This window comes from Octopus bimaculoides, chromosome 5 (genome assembly GCF_001194135.2).
Source record: "Octopus bimaculoides isolate UCB-OBI-ISO-001 chromosome 5, ASM119413v2, whole genome shotgun sequence".
NCBI lineage: Eukaryota > Metazoa > Mollusca > Cephalopoda > Octopoda > Octopodidae > Octopus > Octopus bimaculoides.
Genome location: NC_068985.1, coordinates 97487189 through 97503447, shown reverse-complemented (window position 1 = coordinate 97503447; position 16259 = coordinate 97487189). Strand labels below are relative to the sequence as shown.

Genomic DNA, 16259 nt, shown 5'->3' with positions numbered 1-16259 from the left:
TATATGTATTTTTGTGTGTCTGTGTTTGTACCCCCACCATCGCTTGACATCCGATGCTGGTGTGCTTACGTCTCCGTAACTTACCGGTTCCTCAAAAGAGACCGATAGTATAAGTACTAGGTTTACAAAGAATAAGTCTTGGGATCGATTTCCTCGACTAAAGGTGGTGCTCCAGCATGGCCACAGTCAAATGACTGAAACAAGTAAAAGAGTAATTCTTATATTAAGGGTAGTGTTTATTAATGGAAATCTTTTGGGGAATTTGACAGATTTTTTTTCTGTTGTTCTCGAGAAAGTAACAACTTGTTTCACCTCCTCTCTTCCACTCATTTTATATTATCACTATCAGTCTTTTTGATGTTTTTATTTTTTTTATTTTTGCAACTCACATGTTACATGGCTCCCCACTATTGATTTTCTTGTGACACATCTCAATCTGTTGTAATTTCATTTGTAAACTCCACTACTGAGATCTAACATCTGGAGAATCAGAAAAAAAAAAATAATAATTTAAACTAATCCACACAATATTTAATGTCCTTTTATGTTCTTTGTTCTTCGTTATATCAAAGATGGCTAAGATTCAGGATTGGCACCTTTACCTGATGACTTCAGTAATGGTTGATAAGATCTATCCTTGCCAGGTATCCTCTCCTGTATGTAGGGCATGCATGGGAAGGTGTGGCACTTGAGGTTATTTGTAGCTCTGCTTTATGGAGTGAGCACTCTTCCTCACCTGCTGTAGCTCTTTTTCTTTTAGCTGTTTGGGCACCACTGTGAACCAGTCTGCACCAATTGTGTTGGTATTGGGCGAGCAGCTCTCTCAAGTCAGCCATGATGTTTGAATTCCTTTAGAAATACTTTTAGCCAGTCCTTGAACCTCTTTTGCCCATCTCCCTGGCCAATGGTGCACTTTCTCTCACAAAGTTATCCAAATAAGAACTTCCTTGGGATGCAGTTGTCTTTCATGTGACTGACATGCCCACCCCATATCACTTGGACCTTCTGAAGGAAGGTGTACAGGTATCAAATGCTGGCTTGTTGATGCACCTCAGTGCCAGGAATTTTGTCCTTCTGAAATACTTCATGTAGAAGTACTGGTATTAGATTTTTAAATTGAGTCCTGCAGCCCCAAAAGAGTTGACTGTCTCATAGTCAAAACTTATTATTTCCTTCTAACCACCAGCCCTCTACTAAAGTTTTTGTCTTTTAACTCTTCTACTATTTTTAAAAGGTTCTAAAATCCAAACAACCTTCACTCTGTTATAAGAATCTGAACATTTTCTGCTCATGGCCCTGCTCCAAGACTAAATGATTTTTTAAAAAATTTCATTTGCTTAATTAAGATCCAGTAACTTGGTAACTGATCTCCTTTAATAATAAGGAACAAACCTCTCTCTCTCTCTCTCATATATATATATATCTGTCTATCTCTATCTGTCTTTCTTTCTTTTCTCATTCTAAATTTGAATACCTTGTCAACCCATTCTTATCATTTACTTGGTGAAATTATTTCTATTTTTAATATTTCCATTTATTTTTAACACTTGTCTTCTGTTTTTGCATCTTTTTCTTTTATAATTTGTCAAACTATATCTGTGATTCAGTGCATACCATGTCTCCTTACTGGACATATTATTATTTGAAATATTTTTTTTGATTTATGTGACTAATCAATGCTGAATGGACTTTCGGCATTGATCAGTCCACATTTCAAGTTACTGTGTGACAAACTGTGATTGCTCAATCTGTTAGAAACAGCAGCCAAGTATCTAAAACCATACCTCATTTCAAAAAGGTGGAATGGTCATGGCTCGACTGTCTTTGAACATAGATCTGTTGGATCAGGGTTGACTTGAGACTGACTGACATCCACAAATCTAAGCAATTTCATGTGTTTTTTTCTTTATATTGTTTTTTTCCACCATCATACAGTTTGTCAGTCTCTTTTTTAACTTCCAGAATATCTGTAGGGGCTCATCTAAATTTTGTTTCTCTTTCAGAATCTTGTTTGTTTTCTGTAACCCTTAAAAATGCTGCACAGATCTGCCAAAACCCTGCTACAGAATGTTATACGTCACACTGACACCCATAACAGAGTGAGTACATGTTTGATACCCTTCTTAGTTTTCTGTGTCGTTCTTCAAATATGGCAAATAATATATGAGATTAGGCTTTCTGTTTTTATTATCAGTTTCAACCAGGGGAAGTGGCCATCCTGGAGCACTGCCATTAGCATTAATGCTTGTTTATCTTAGACTCCTTTCTCAGCCCTCTTTCTGGAATCGGTCCTGAGGAAATAGTGAGTTGGACAGAGCTGCCCTTCTTTGTGTTTCATGCCCTGATGTGAGTTCCTCTGGTGTATTAGATAAACATTTGTCTAGTTGTTTTTTGAACACATTTACATCTGTACCTTGTAGATCTCTGAGGTCATTTGGCAAAGTATTGAAAAGCTGAAAGTATTTGTACCCTAAAGTACCGAGTCCTTAATCTGGATGGAGAATGCAAAATCTTTGGTATTATGCAATGACACCTATACAGTGACTGGTATAGCTTTCAGTCTCAAAGTTTGGTGCTAGACCTTCCAGAATCTTATATATATATATATATATATATATATATATATATATATTGGTTGGCGTTAGGAAGGGCATCCAGCTGTAGAAACTCTGCCAAATCAGATTAGAGCCTGGTGTAACCATCTGGTTCAGCAGTCCTCAGTCAAATTGTCCAACCCATGCTAGCATGGAAAGCGGACGTTAAACAATGATGATGGTGAAAGGAAAATGGACAACAAGACCAAAGATGGACGAGTATCTCAGGTCATTTAGAATATTTAATAAGAGTAAGGTGAATCAAAAAAGGAGAATTAGAAGTAGTTAACGTCTTACAGCTGTTTCTGGGATGTCCCAGGTTACAGGGTCAGTATCTCCATACACTAGGTATTCTGTCATCAGAGACAAGGTGTGTATGTAGGGAAGTTCCAGACAGAGAAAACTGGTTGTTGGAGGGAAAAGAGAGAACATGAGATGAGCAGAGAAGGTACTTTCCTGTATTCCAAAATGCTGGCATTTATCTGTGTTTACAGTAAAGCTTTTCATGAGGATCGTAAACAATAACAGAGTGCTTCAATTCACATATAAATTGTACACTGATTCTACAGAAACATGTATAACAGAGATTTAACATAACCTCAATGGAATCAGAGATAATCTGTATGTCTGGGTATGAATATATGAGGAGTAGTTTTTCCTTCAAATATGTTGTACTCAGAATATGACTATAACTTCCTTTTCATAATTTTCTGTATAGCTTTTCATGCTTATGAATTTTACTGAGTGAAGTACTCTCAGAACATTTTGGAAAGGGGTTTCAGGGACTAGCGTCCCTGCTTTCTTGAGCTAGTTTTCCACCACATTTCTTAAAAATCGTGGTAGAGGCCTTGGTCTCGAGACCACTCATGTCTAGAAACCAAGGTTGGGGTTAAGCAAGGGCATGTTCCCCGTAGAAAATCCTGCTCCGAAAAAGCCTCATGATTTGAGGTAGATCCAGCCACCCCTGTCAACAGGGCCAAAACCCGGATTTAAAACACTGGATGATGAGGCAGATTTTCTATAGCTGGCTTTCCTTTCCAAATATGGTAATAATCCCCATATCTGTTGAACAACAAGCGTCCTAGATACAGTTAAGCTGTGAACTGGATGCAAATGACACGTTTTTGAATGAGCCTTTTGTTACATAGATCACATAACATGTTAGAATACATCATGAAGCCCACACATACCTTTGTGGTTCACTGCCTAAGTGGAAATACAATCTCCTTTGCACAAACTCACTAATATACGTACACGTCACTCCATGTATATTCTCTTTTTGTCTTTTACTTGTTTTTGCCATTGGGCTACAGCCATGCTGGGACACCATACACACACATATTTATTCTTTTACTTGTTTCAGTCATTTGATTGCAGCCATGCTGGAGCACCGCCTTAAAGGGTTTTCTTAGTCAAAGAAATTGACACCCCAGGACTTATTCTTTGTAAGCCTAGTACTTATTCTATCGGTCCCTTTTGCCAAACCGTTAAGTTACAAGGACATAAACATACCAGCTTCAAGTGTCAAGCGATGGCCAGGGGACAAACACAAATACACACATAAATATATATATACAACAGGATTCTTTCGGTTTCCGTCTACCAAATCCATTCACAAGGCTTTGGTCGGCCTGTGGCTATAGTAGAAGGCACTTGCCCAAGGTTCCACACAGTGAGACTGAACCCAGAACTATAATATATATATATATATATGTGTGTATATGTATGTATGTATGTATGTATGTATATAGGCACAGACATGGCCAGATGGTAAAAATGCTTACTTCCCATGTGGTCTTGGCTTCAATTCCACTGCATGGCACCTTGAGTGAGTGACTTCTACTATAGCCATGGAGAAATATTACCTTGAGAACAAGTGTGGGTTGGTGACAGGAAAGGCGTCCAGCTGTAGGAAAATCTGCCTCAATAAAAGTGATATATATAAGTGTGTGTGTGTGTGTGTGACAATCACCTTCATTTCTTTGTCTACCAGTTTCTTTCACAAAATATTAGTTGATCCACAATTGTACATATAAAATGCCAGCCAGCAACGTTCATACAACAGGACCAAACCTCTAAAAATGTGGCTCCAAAACAAATTTCTTAACCACACAGCCATTCCTGCATTTATACTATTTCAATCATGTGGTAGAATCGTGGTTGTGAAGTGTTACACAACTATACAAACACTCAGCCTATTCTTTGTGTTTCAATTTTTTTTCTTTTCTTTTTTTTTTATTATTAAAAAGCTAGAGTTTGGAGCAGAAGAGGTTTCTTACATTAAATCATAATGGAAGGTTTTAATTTTTATATGAACACTATATAATATGATGAGGAATGCTGTGCCAGAGAACCACAGACAGATCTCAACTAGGTTGATATCAACAGGATTAAAATCCATCATCAGCATCATCATCGTTTAACGTCCACTTTCCATGCTAGCATGGGTTGGACGATTTGACTGAGGACTGGTGAAACCGGATGGCAACACCAGCCTCCAGTCTGATTTGGCAGAGTTTCTACAGCTGGATGCCCTTCCTAACGCCAACCACTCAGAGAGTGTAGTGGGTGCTTTTTACGTGTCACCTGCACGAAGGCCAGTCAGACGGTACTGACAACAGCCACGCTCAAAGTGGTGTATTTTATGTGCCACCCGCACAAGAGCCAGTCCAGGGGCACTGGCAACGATCTCGCTCGAAAATCCTACGAAGGCCAGTCAGGCGGTACTGGCAACGGCCACGCTCGGAATGGTATATTTTATGTGCCACCCATACAGGAGCCAGTCCAGGGTCACTGGCAACGAGATGCTGAGATATTCTGTGCAAACTTAAAAGTGTGAAATAAGTTTCTGTACTTGAAAGCTTGACATCAGGACACCACTCCTAGTGTTTACAAAGTCATTTACATTTAGTTTTTCACAAATGCTATCAATTGTATGTACATAACTTATGCATTATTTATACTAAATGGGATGTTTTTTTGTTTTTTTTTTTTGTGTGAAATTCTGTTCAGATTGTGGAGGAGGCTGAAATGTGGCGACAGAAGGAGAAAAGATCACAACTGTCCAAGAAAGACAGAGAAAAAGACAGAGGTGGAGAGAAGGATAAGGATAAAGAAGACAAAGATAAGAAGTCTACTGATGTGTTCTTTGAGGACACCCGCAAGTCCTTTCTCTATGATAACCGTGTGAGAGATGACAGCATATCATATCGGAGGTATCGTGCTCATATGGATGACGAGCCAATTCCATCATCTACCACTCGTAGTACATATTATACTCGGCAGCTACAACGGGCTGAAGAGAATGATCCTGGCAGGTGAGGCTTTACATCATTTTCTCCATGTATTTCAGCTCTTCAGCCTCTCATTGAAGAGAAGATATTTCTTTGCAAATCCTGCATCTTGATAACTAGGCTCGTAGCACTTGTTGCTGCTAACTTCTCTAAATTTGAAGGACAAGTGAGAAGAACTGGCTGTACACAAACCATAACCCCCATAATAATTATTTCTACTCTAGGTACAAGGCCTTGAAAATTTTTTTGAGAAGGGGGCTAGTCAGTCAATTACAGTGACCCCTTTTCCAGTGTATAACTGGTACTTATTTCATCGACCCTGAAAGATAAAAGCAAAGTCGACCTAGGTAGAATTTGAACTCAGAATGTAGAGTTAGGCAAAATACCGCTAAGCATTTCACCCAACATGCTAACGATTCTGTCAGCTCACTACCCTCATACCCCCTATAATAATCCTTTCTACTGGATGCACAAGGCCTCAGATTTGGGGAAGGGATTAAGTCGATTACATCAACCCCAGTACGTGACTGATACTTATTTAATCAACCCTGAAAGGATAAAAGGCAAAGTCAACCTTGGCAAAATTTGAACTCAGAACATAATGGCAGACAAAATACCGCTAAGCATTTCGCACAACATGCTAACACTTCTGCCAGCTCAACGCCATCATGCCCTCTATAACAATATTCATTGTACTGGTTGTTCAACAAACCAAGTCACTAACACTATAACACTTTCTTCATAAACCCACTGGCAATAGGAACTGAGGTGACAGAGACAGGTAGAGGAAGCTGCTAGAAGTCTTCAGTTTTGATCCTCAGGTGATGGTCGTTTTCCACACTGATCTAAGAACACTGTTCAGCTATGTCTTCCTGAGCCCTCATTCACTGAATTGATGAGAAAGTGCGCTATTTCGGATGTACACTGCTTCAGATGCAGTTTGAGGAGATTCAACTGCTGTTTCTAGCAAGATAAGTGACCACATATAAACTCCTTCATCAGCTCTGTCTAAGTTCACTTGATTCTCTCTCTCTCTCTCTCTCTCTCTCTCTCTCTCTCTCTCTCTCTCTCTATTATGGCTGTTATTGGGGACATCATTTTTACAACAAGATACCTTTCATATAGCTAACCCCTCAACTCTTAATTGAACTAGTGTGTGTCTTCTTCAGAGGTTCAACACCACATTGATTAAAGCTGTAGTTAAGTTTTGAACATTCATTTGTCTATACTGCCATGGATGGAGTGGTTCTTTGAAGATGGTATTTTTCAACAATTGGATGAGGCCCTGACTGACCCCTATGCTGGTGCCACATAAAAAGCACCCACTACACTCTCAGAGTTGTTGGTGTTAGGAAGGGCATCCAGCTGTAGAAATCCTGCCAGACCAGGCTGGAGCCTAGTGCAGCCTCCTGGCTTGCCAGTCCTCAGTCAAACCATCCAACCCATGCCAGCGTGGAAAGCAGACATTTAAACAATGATGCAGAGATGAGACCCTTCCATACTGCCAACCACTCAGCCCTGAAGGAGGGAGTTTTTATGATTGAGTTGTCTGTAGGCACTGTTTTATGACAGGTAGACAGACAAGTTTCATTGTCGCCTTTCACAAGGCACAACACACTAGCTGTAGTTATAGTAGAATTTAATTGATGAACCGACACACCTACTAATCACTAACTGTAATTAGAAGATGTGTGGGAATAGCTACCCCACCTAAAAAGAACCGCTAATTGGCAGAATCATTAGAGTGTATAGAATGTTTCATGGTGTTTATTCCAACTTCCTGCATTCTGAATTCAAATCCAGCGGAGGCCAGCTTGCTTGCTATTATAGTGTGTCTTTCCTATTCCTGAATATAACAGTGTCAAGCTAACAAAGCAATGAAGGAGCTTCTACATGGTCATGTGACCTGCTAGTAATAGTAGCCAAATACCCCCTCATATCATATCCTCCAAGTTTGGAAGGAAAATGATGCACTGGACAGAAAGTTCTAGGCAAACAACTTTCTTATGTGCCTAGAACTACTTTTTTTGTTTTTGTTTTTTTTTTTTTGTGGCATTGGCTCCAGTGAGCCCGCCCCCCGTAACTTGCAAGAGAAAGAAAAGGCCCCCTTCAACTGAGGGAGATATAGTAGAGAGGGAGATGGCTTTATGCCAGCTGCGTAAATCACTGTGGCAACTGGACAGCCATGGGGACCTTGTAGTTGAATGAAGTCTCAAATGTTATCTGCTCCATTTAATGCCTACAGCCATTGTGTCCTGTCATGTGGTATTTAATGGAGTTTATGCTTGTGTAAAGTTTTCTTAAAATTTCTTGTCGACCATTTCACAGGTGGGGTCACAGCGGTTATAAGGAACTGTATCCAGAGGAATTTCGCAGTGATCGATCTGAAGATGAAGAGAATGGTCCACATCACCGCCGTCACAAAAGAAGAACAAGAAAAAGGTTTGTTATGAAGATTTTCAGATTTTGTAGAACTGGAAAAAAATGTTTCCCCATGTGGTTATGAAGCTCACTTTGCGACCACATGGGTTCAGGTTCAATCCCACTGCACAGCACCTTGGCAAATGTCTTCTACTATAACTTCAGGCTGAGTAATGCCTTATGATTGAATTTGGTTGATGGAAACTTTGTGGAAGCCCATGCTTGAGAACACTTGTTGAGTCAAGTAAAACCAATATCATAGCTGTGGCCAGTGGCACAACTCAACCAATCGTGGCCGATGCCAGTAACCCCTGACTGGCTCTTGTGCCAGTGGCACATAAAAAGCACCACCCAAACGTGATTGATGCCATGCCCGCCTGATGGCTCCCATGCCAGTTGCGCATAAAAAACACCCACTACACTCTCGGAATGGTTGGTGTTAGGAAGGGCATCCAGCTGTAGAAACCTTGCCAGATCAGATTGGAACCTGGTGCAACTGCTGGCTTTCCAGACCTCAGTCAATCTGTCCAACCCATGCCAGCATGGAAAACGGACGTTAAACGATGGTGATGACTCTCATTGTGACAAGAGTAAACTCTTCATCTGAAGAATAAATATTGATAATTTCCTCAACTGTAAATAGTCTGGGCCTTATTTGTTTACCAGACGAAGTGCTGGGTTCATCACATGTTCCCTTCATAGCAAAATTCCATTGTTTTTGTTTTCAATTAGAAATAAAAGTAAACAACTGCTGTGCGAGACATCTTTAATAATGGGTCATTAACATCTCGATTACAAAGTTGCAATGTGATCACTTGTCTAATTTTGGTGTTTTATTTTCTTTTTCTACATGCTTTGTTCATTACCATTTTAACGGGATTCCAGTAGCAATTACAATTATGCTTTCCCCGCTATACTGGAGGCATGGTGTGATAGGGTTAATAATCATCATCATCAACATTTAAAATCTATTTTCCACGCTGGCATAGTTGGATGGCTTGACAGTGACTGGTAAAGTCAAAAAGCGGCGAATTGGCAGAAACGTTAGTACACCGGGCGAAATGCTTAGTGGTATTTCGTCTGCCGTTACGTTCTGAGATCAAATTCCGTCGAGGTCGACTTTACCTTTCATCCTTTCGGGTGAAGTACCAGTTACACACTGGGGTCGATGTAATCAACTTCATCCTTTTCTCTTTGTTTGTCCTCTCTATGTTTAGCCCCCTGTGGTCAATAAAGAAATAAGAAACTGGTAAAGCCAGGGGCCACACCAGGTTCCATAGTCTGTTTTGGTTTGGTTTCCCCTACCTAACGCTGACCACTTTACAGAAGGTATTGGGTGCTACACTCTCGGAGTGGTTGGCGTTAGGAAGGGCATCCAGCTGTAGAAACTCTGCCAAATCAGATTGGAGCCTGGTGTAGCCATCTGGTTCACCAGTCCTCAGTCAAATCGTCCAACCCATGCTAGCATGGAAAGCGGACGTTAAACAACAATGATGATGATGATACTTGCAATGAATTTCAAGCCACTAGACATAAAGAAATGTCACAATTGTCCAAGCAGTGTTAATGCAGACAACAAATGCACATGCACATCCACCCACATATGTGATGAGCTTCCATACAGTTTCTGTCTGCCAGATTTTACTTCCAAGGCATTAGTCAAACCTAGGTTTTTTATATATATATATATATATATATATATATATATACACACACACACATACACACACACACTTTTACATTTCTGTAGGTATTTAATTTTTGTCACCCATTTTCACTTCAGTTTGAACAAAAATGTAATTGATATCAGCTGTTGTTGTTTTTAATTTGTTTATAATGTCATGGTTGCTGTTGACCTAAGTAAACAATATGTCTGTTTGGTTACTGGTATATTAGTTGATAATTATCCCATGTTGTTTATTTCTATTACCCCTAATGTTATGCTCTTGTGTATTTTGGTAGACGTAAAGAGAAGAAGAGGAGGCATCATTATCGGTCAAGATCTGATGACAGTGATAGTGATTGCGAGCCCCGTCGCAAGCGTCGCAAGAGCACTGGATGCAGCAAACACAGAAAGCATCGCAGGTCACGGGATTCTTCAACAGGATCGGAAACAGTTCGGTACATCCGGCGGAAAATGCACAAAGAAAGACGTCACCGGAGACATAAGTCTGAGAGATTGTACGATACCGAAATTGATATAAAACCTCGACTGCCCATCATCTCTGGTAGCCAGCAGCAACAGCAACAGCAGTCACTACCACCACAACAACATCAGCAACAAATACAGTCATCCCTAATGGGACATCACAGACGCAATCGACACAGTTCAGGTGCTAGGGACTCTACATCATTACGTGAGCACAAACAGACACGTCACATGTCTTCTGACAACACAGACTCGGGGGCTGAAAATGATGGACCCAAACGGCAAAAGTTCCAACGTGATTATTCTTCATCTGACAGCGAGGACAGTTACTGTTTGTCTTAGTGTGTATGTTGTGTGCATGTTAGTGCATGTCTGTGTGCATCTTGGCAGTTAAAAAATTTTTTGCTACAAAAAAAAAGATTAACCCCCCCCCCCCCAACCTCTGCAATGCCATATCCTTGTCAAGTCATTCGGTGCAACTGAACTGGCTAAAACAAAACAAAAACAAAAAAAATCAACATCCTGGAAGTGTTTTATCTCATCTCTGAAATGTGGAGTAACTGGTTAGCAACGGAAAAAGAACCTTCCTGGCTACGGTAAAAATGTTTCCAGATTGTTCTGTCAACTTTTTTCCTTTAATTCTCTGCAGAAACAGCCAAATTGCACTTCAGTCAGTCACCCCAATCCACTGAATTTCTTTGTTGTAGATTGATTGATTGATTGAGATCTATTATTGCTGCTATCATAATTAGTCCATTCCATATGCCCCGCAGACAGTTTTTCATCTCACTCACTCATTCAATACCTATTTAAATATACTGAATTATACCTACCTATTAATATTGGTTAAATGTATCTGATACAGTAAGGTAACATTTTTTGATGGGATTATTTTTCTCTTATGAATTTAAATTGGACATCTTTTATTTATTTATTTGAAAGATTTTTATTATTTTTTGTTAATTATTTTCCCTTTTGAAAACTATGGAGCATTCTTTGATATGAAGATGTATTTTGTAAAGCAGTAGAATATTTTTGATGGAATTTAGGAATTTTTTTAGAAGTGTGTTTAAAACCTGTCCCCCTGTTAAGTATAAGGCGTAAAAAAGAACAGAAATAACAAAACAGACTGTAATATTGTTTACCTGTTCTTGTGTGGATTATCATCATCATCATTATTATTATTATTATTATCATCATTAGAGCAGTGGATTGGCAGAATTTTTAGCATCAGATTTATCTGAGTTGAAATCCTGCTAAGGTCAACTTTGCCTTTCTTCCTTCCAGGCTTTATGAAACACAGTATCTCTGAAGTACTGGGTTCAATATAATTGACTATTCTTTTCTCTCTACTTTCAAACCTTCTGTCTATATAAAAAGAAACATCTTTATCATAATTATTTTCATTTTACTGTCTTACCTACATGAAATGGTTATAGTTTTCCAAAGAACCATTTAACATCAAACCATTTTTTTGACTCAGTTGAGGAGCATCTAGTCAGCAAACACAAAAACATCAAGAATATCTCCTGACTTCCGATATCCATTCAAATGTTTTTCCTCTTTGTAATGCAAATGAAATGAAAGGAGGTATTTGCTGCTCAATAATATCTCATAAATAATTTCATTACTCAAAAAGAAGAAATTGTATGACTTGGAAGTTGGAATAAATAACTCATTCAAGCTAAACTACTTTAAAAAAAATAGACCATTATTTTCAAGGGATACAGGGGGGGAAATGTAATGCTGGTAGTTTCAATGACAAAATAAGACGATTTAATGCAGCTGCTTGGAGGCAGACTATTTGGCACAGCTAACTGGACATTCGATGTAACTTGGCAACAATACTTTATGCTGCTGGAAGCAAACAGACACACATACACACGTGTAAAAATATACACATACAAATAGAGAGTAGTAAAGAGAAATAACAATTTATTATTGAACACAATTGATATAACCGCTTTCCCTATCGTCATACTCATAAAGACAAATATGCTCATACACATTAACAGGAAGAGAACAAGAGAAGCATCCAATATCAAATAAGTCAGCAATGCCAAAATGTCTCTAGCCCTTTCAGTGATGCCTTAGTGAAGATAGCAAACGTGGCGTCATCGTTAAATGCTCGCCGTTCATTGGGTTATCTCCCCTACCGCCGGGTTATCCTTCATCTGTCTTATCTAAGTTTCTTAACTAAATCATTCTCCATTCCAAAATGTTAAGGTAACCATTAGAAACATAATTGATATATTCTGCCTGTTGTGTGTCATAATCACAAATTAACTGAAGCAATATGTTATACCCTACGTTTATGAATACCGGTTGTCATTTACTCTGCAGAGAAAGTTGACCTACAACTTTGTTTTATCACATGGCTGCATAAGTCTATCATAACTGTATGGATACATTAATTCTATTTAACCATCATAAAAGTCACGTTTTACGAATACATTACAGAAAAAACACAACTTGTTTATATATGACTATTTCATCTGAATTACCATGCCAACTAATTTCAATGTTTGCCAAAGAAGAATAAACAAAGTCCACACCATAACCCGTAACTTTTGTTTAGTTAATTATTTTTTTAATTAATACCTCTTAATACGTATTACATTTTTTTTTCCAGTTAGTTCTATCTTTTGTATATTTTTACATTTAGACGCAGACATGGCTGTGTGGTTAAGCAGTCTGCTTTCCATTCATATGGTTTTGTGTTCAGTCCCACAGTGAGAATCCTGAGCAAGCATCTTCTACTATAACCCTGGACTAATTGAAGTCTTTTCAATGGATTGGATAGATGGAAACTGAAAGAAGTCAATCACTTGTGTGTCTGCTTGTCTTTACATGTCACGATAGTTGGGTTAGACAGTTTGACTGAGGACTGGCAAGCCAAGAGGCTGCACCAGGCTCCATTCTGATCTGACAAGGTTTCTACAGCTGGATGCCCTTCCTAATGCCAACCACTCCAAGAGTGTAGTGGTGCTTTTTACGTCCCACCAGCATGGGGGCCTGTCAGGCAGTATTGGCATCAACCACATTCAAATGGTGTTTTTTACATGCCACCAGCACAGGAGCCAGTCAGGCAGCACTGGCATCAACCACACTTGAATGGTGCTTTTTACATGCCACCAGCACTGGCATTGGTCATGCTCAAACGGTACTTTTTACATATTGCCAGTCAGGCAGCACTGGCACTAGCCATGACTACGATTTCACTTGACTCAACAGGTCTTCACAAGCACAGCATATGCCTGGCGATTGAAGAGTACTTTTAAACAGGCCAGTTATGCAACACTGGCATCAGCCATGGCTACGATCTCACTTGGCTTGCCAGGTCTTCTCAAGCACAGCATATCTCCAAAGGTCTCGGCCGCTTGTCATTGCCTCTTTGAGGTCCAACATTCGAAGGTCATGTTTCACCACCCTTTCCCATATCTTCCTGGGTCTACCTCTTCCGCAGGTTCCCTCCACTGTTTGGGTGTGACTCTTCTTCACACAGCTGTCCTCATCCATGTGCAACACATGACCATACCAGTGCAGTCATATCTCTTGCACATTACATCTGATGTTTTTTATGTCCAACTTTTCTCTCAGGGTGCTTACACTCTGTCGTGCATACACACTGACATTACACATCCAGCAGAGCATACTAGCTTCATTTCTTTCGAGCCTACACATGTCCTCAGCAGTTGCAGCTCATATTTCACTGCTGTGTAGCATGGCTGTTTGCACATATGCATCATCCATTCTACCTTTCACTAGCAAGAGGCCCTTTGTTACCAGCAGAAATACAAGCTCTCTGAACTTTGCCCAGGCTATTCTGTATTCTAGCAGCTTTGCTCTCATTGGATCCACCCCTGCTACTGACTTGCTCACCTAGGTAACGGAAGCTATCAACTACTTCTAGTTTATCCCACTAGCATGTGATGGAAGTTGTTTTCTGCACATTTTCTATCTTCCTAGTTAACCTTCCTTTGATATTGCTGCACCTCTTACATGTTCATAGCTTACACAAGGTACATCTTATGGAGTTTCTACCTATGCCTTTTCCATAGATTGGGCAGGGCCATCTACCTGAAAGGATTTGTGATTTGTCTGCCTTCCTACTTACTAAGACTGGTTTTTGCTAGATTAACTCTAAGGCCCTTCAATTCTAGACCTTGCTTCCACACCTGAGACTTCTTCTCTAGTTCCGGTAGTGACTCAGCTATTAGAGTAAGGTCATCAGCATAGAGGAGCTCCCAGGGGCAGCCCATCTTGAATTCCTTTGTTATTGCCAGGAGGACTATGATGAAAAAGAGGGGGCTGAGGCCTAATCCTTGGTGGACCCCTACCTCTACCCAGAATTCTTCACTGTACTCATTGCTAACCCTCACCTTACTGACAGCATCCCTGTACATGGCTTCTACAGCTCTTATCAACCACTCATCTATCCCTAGTTTCCGCATTGACCACCAGATAATGGATCAGGGGACCCTGTCAAAGGCTTTCTCCGTGTCAACAAAAGCCAAGTACAGAGGTTTATCATTGGCTAGGAATTTCTCCTGCAGCTGTCTTACCAGAAATATAGCATCAGTGGTGCTTCTCCCTGGCACAAACCCAAATTGCAGCTCATCTAAACTAACTCTCTAGACTAGACTATGGCCTACATCACCAGATATTTTAAGCATCTCAGTGGTGATTCTTGATGGGCCAGGGGCTTTCCCTGTCTTCATACCCTTAATTGCTTTATCTACCAAGGTACTGTCGATTCAGGTAGCTGGTCCCTCACTTGGGTCAACATTTGGCAGACTCTCCTCCTCCCATTCATTCTCTTCATTTAGCAACCTTTCATAGTAGCATCTCCAAGTCTCTCTCTTTGCAGTATCATTAAGTGCAATTGAGCCATCATCCATATGGACACATTTCTCTCCCACGACATCATGATTCTCTCTCACACACTGTCTTACAACACAAAACGGTTCAAGTCTCTGGTCCTCATGATACAGAACACTGGCAAATTTTTCTTATCTGCTTCCCCTCTGTAAATCTGTCTCTTAGCTTCCCTTCTGGCAATCTGATACAGTTCCCTGCTCCCACCACTCATCCAGTCCTTCCATGCCTGTTTCTTTCCCCTAATGGTCCTGTCAACTACATTGTCCCACCTCTACATTACCTTAGGTCGAGAAGGGACTTTGCACCAGCCACAGATCTAGTCAGTACCCCCTCAACAGGTTGTCTTGTAGGAACTTCCAGTTGTCCTCCACATCACGTGATGCTATATCTTCCTAACCATTATTAAACCTAACAAAGTTTTATATGAATCTTCATCTTATTTATTAGTTGTTGTACTACAAGGGAGTGCTGAGAAGTTTCTGGCTATAAGGGTATCACAAAAGGCCTGGCTGAGGGCCCTACTTTTTGAGTTCTTTTTACAGTGCTTAGAAAACCCGAAAGACTGCTGCAATAAGTGTTTGAATCTGAGAGGGGAATATGTTGAATAAAATCATCATCATCATCATCGTTTAACGTCTGCTTTCCATGCTAGCATGGGTTGGACGATTTGACTGAGGACTGGTGAAACCGGATGGCAACACCAGGCTCCAATCTAATTTGGCAGAGTTTCTACAGCTGGATGCCCTTCCTAACGCCAACCACTCAGAGAGTGTAGTGGGTGCTTTTACGTGTCACCCGCACGAAAACGGCCACGCCCGAAATGGTGTCTTTTATGTGCCACCCGCTCAAGCCAGTCCAGGGGCACTGGCAACGATCTTACTTGGCTTGCCGGGTCTTCTCACGCACAGCACATTTCCAAAG

At 40.2% G+C, this 16259-nt stretch overlaps 1 protein-coding gene across 3 annotated transcripts in view; it reads left to right on the top strand.

The window, feature by feature from the left end:
* LOC106869282 (uncharacterized protein NKAPD1) overlaps positions 1 to 13024 on the top strand; it is a 16251-nt gene extending 3227 nt beyond the window's left edge. For all 3 annotated transcript variants that reach the window (XM_014914953.2, XM_014914952.2, XM_014914951.2), the window contains exons 2-5: positions 2004 to 2099; positions 5607 to 5911; positions 8216 to 8329; positions 10271 to 13024. In XM_014914953.2, the coding sequence (XP_014770439.1) occupies positions 2034 to 2099; positions 5607 to 5911; positions 8216 to 8329; positions 10271 to 10799 (1014 nt within the window). In that variant the 5' untranslated portion in view covers positions 2004 to 2033 and the 3' untranslated portion in view covers positions 10800 to 13024. The remainder of the gene's footprint in view (positions 1 to 2003; positions 2100 to 5606; positions 5912 to 8215; positions 8330 to 10270) is intronic.
* Positions 13025 to 16259: the final 3235 nt, after the last annotated feature.